This window comes from Octodon degus, unplaced genomic scaffold (genome assembly GCF_000260255.1).
Source record: "Octodon degus isolate 3935 unplaced genomic scaffold, OctDeg1.0 scaffold00163, whole genome shotgun sequence".
Classification (NCBI taxonomy): Eukaryota; Metazoa; Chordata; class Mammalia; order Rodentia; family Octodontidae; genus Octodon; species Octodon degus.
In genome coordinates this window covers 2,558,579-2,560,519 of record NW_004524739.1, presented here as the reverse complement: position 1 = coordinate 2,560,519, position 1,941 = coordinate 2,558,579, and the positions used below count along the sequence as shown (strand labels likewise).

The following is a 1,941-nucleotide window of genomic DNA, read 5'->3' as shown; positions in this document are numbered from 1 at the left end:
AAAAAAAAAAAAAAAAAAAAACATAGGCTGGCCTCAAACTCCCAGAAATCCTCATAGGTGCACACTACCCCTCCTGGCTATTGATTAATTTTTAAAGTTGTTTCTGAAAGGAGAGCAACATTCTTCTGACAGGCACTCAGAATCTACTTTGGTTTTTTTTTTTGTTTGTTTGTTTGTTTTGGCGGAACCGGGGATTGAACTCAGGCCCTTGTGCTTGCGAGGGAAGCACTTATTCCACTGAGCCATCTCCCCGGCCCCCTACTTTGATGGATCCTGGTTGGTGAAGTTGCGTCAGGCCGTGCAGCTGTGCGTCCGTGGCCGGGTGGTCTTGATGCCGGTAGCTTTTGAAAATGGCTGCCTCTCATTTCACCGGGCTCACAGCCGTCGCTGATGTGATTAAAGAACTAGACACTCAGATAGCTGTAAGTAACCTCTTCGCAGCTGCTGTGGCAGATCCTGGTGATGTGCCGCTTCTGATCCTGACCACACTAAAGCTGGTACCCAGTCGGCCTTGTGGCTGTGAGATCCAGGAAGCTCAGCGGCTTCAGGCTGGGTCTCTGCGTGGACTTACAGATCGCTAACCCCAGAGAAAAAGTGTTCTTTATGATAAAAAGAACTTTCCACGTTGCTAAAAATCGTGTTTTATGTTTATTGGTCGTAGCCCTGACATAGACTGCAGCATGGTTTGAAATGCCAAAACGAACTAATTAGGTTTTAAAGTTTGTTACTGAGTTTTCAGTGTGATTGTGCTATGTCTTCTTTGAAGTTAACATTATTTGATACTTAAATAATGCATGTGGTACTTAACCAAGTGTTATATTCGTACAAAGTCCTCAAAAGTGACCTGCCTATTCTAACTTACTTTTGTATATGAGATTCTTCATTTTATTTTCCTTCTTCCTTATTTCAATTTTGTGAATTATTTCATTTAGCTTTGGGAGAAGAAATACTTTCTAAATATCAGGTGAGAACAATGAATATTTCTCATTCCCTTTATTTCAAGGTGTAGCTATCCAGTGGTCACCAACCAGTTACACTGAAGACCCCTCAAAGCCTGACTGATGGATCATTTTACTTTGCAAAACTCAGGCTTTAGGCAATTCTGGTGCTAATTCGCATGTTTTCCTTCTCCAGTTGATTGGCCTTGGTCCTCACAGCTCCAAAAAGAAGCAGGATCTTGATAAGCTCTATGAGCTGAAGTCCAAAGCTCGGCAGATTATGAACCAGTTCGGCCCCTCAGCACTTATCAACCTCTCCAATTTTTCATCCATAAAACCGGAACCAGCCAGCACCCCTCCACAGGGCTCCATGGCCAATAGCACCACGGTGGTAAAGATACCAGGGACGCCTGGGACAGGAGGTCGTCTTAGCCCTGAAAACAATCAGGTATTGTCCTCCTGCTGTCTCCTGCGTAGGCACTGCTTTCAGTTACTTGAACCACTAATGCACTGGGAGATGGCCACATCAGGTGCTGTTTCTTCTTACTTGAGAAAGATCTTTTCCCATTCTGCAATCCTAAGATTCTTTATCCAATAATCATACACAGTATTTATCAGTTTTTATTTTGTGTGTGGTTATGTGTATGCATCAGTACTCACGTCCATCACACACATACACTCATACAACACCTTGCTTTATGTTAGCTATGTAGTAATTAAAAAAATAAATGGGGGGTGCAGCCAGATAGCTCAGTGGACTAAAGCACCTGCTTAGGCAGGCTCAGTGACTCGGGTTCAGTCCCTGGCGTGCCATGCCGGCCCTACCCCCAGGGCGTGCTGAGACTGGGTATGGTAGCATATGCCTGTAATTCCAGTGCATGGGAGGCTGAAACAGGAGAATCACTATGAGTCTGGTATATGTAGTGAGAACCTGTAGACCCTGTACTAAATACATTTTTTAAATACTTGTAAATTTATTTATTATTATTATTTTTGACATAAT

At 43.3% G+C, this 1,941-nt stretch overlaps 1 protein-coding gene across 3 annotated transcripts in view; it reads left to right on the top strand.

The window, feature by feature from the left end:
- Positions 1-1,941, top strand: part of Taf12 (TATA-box binding protein associated factor 12) — a 24,322-nt gene that overhangs the window by 10,561 nt on the left and 11,820 nt on the right. For 2 of the 3 annotated variants that reach the window (XM_023703042.1, XM_023703041.1), the window contains 2 exons: positions 342-422; positions 1,135-1,386. In XM_023703042.1, the coding sequence (XP_023558810.1) occupies positions 351-422; positions 1,135-1,386 (324 nt within the window). In that variant the 5' untranslated portion in view covers positions 342-350. The remainder of the gene's footprint in view (positions 1-341; positions 423-1,134; positions 1,387-1,941) is intronic. The other variant, XM_004642892.2, reaches the window with a different exon arrangement.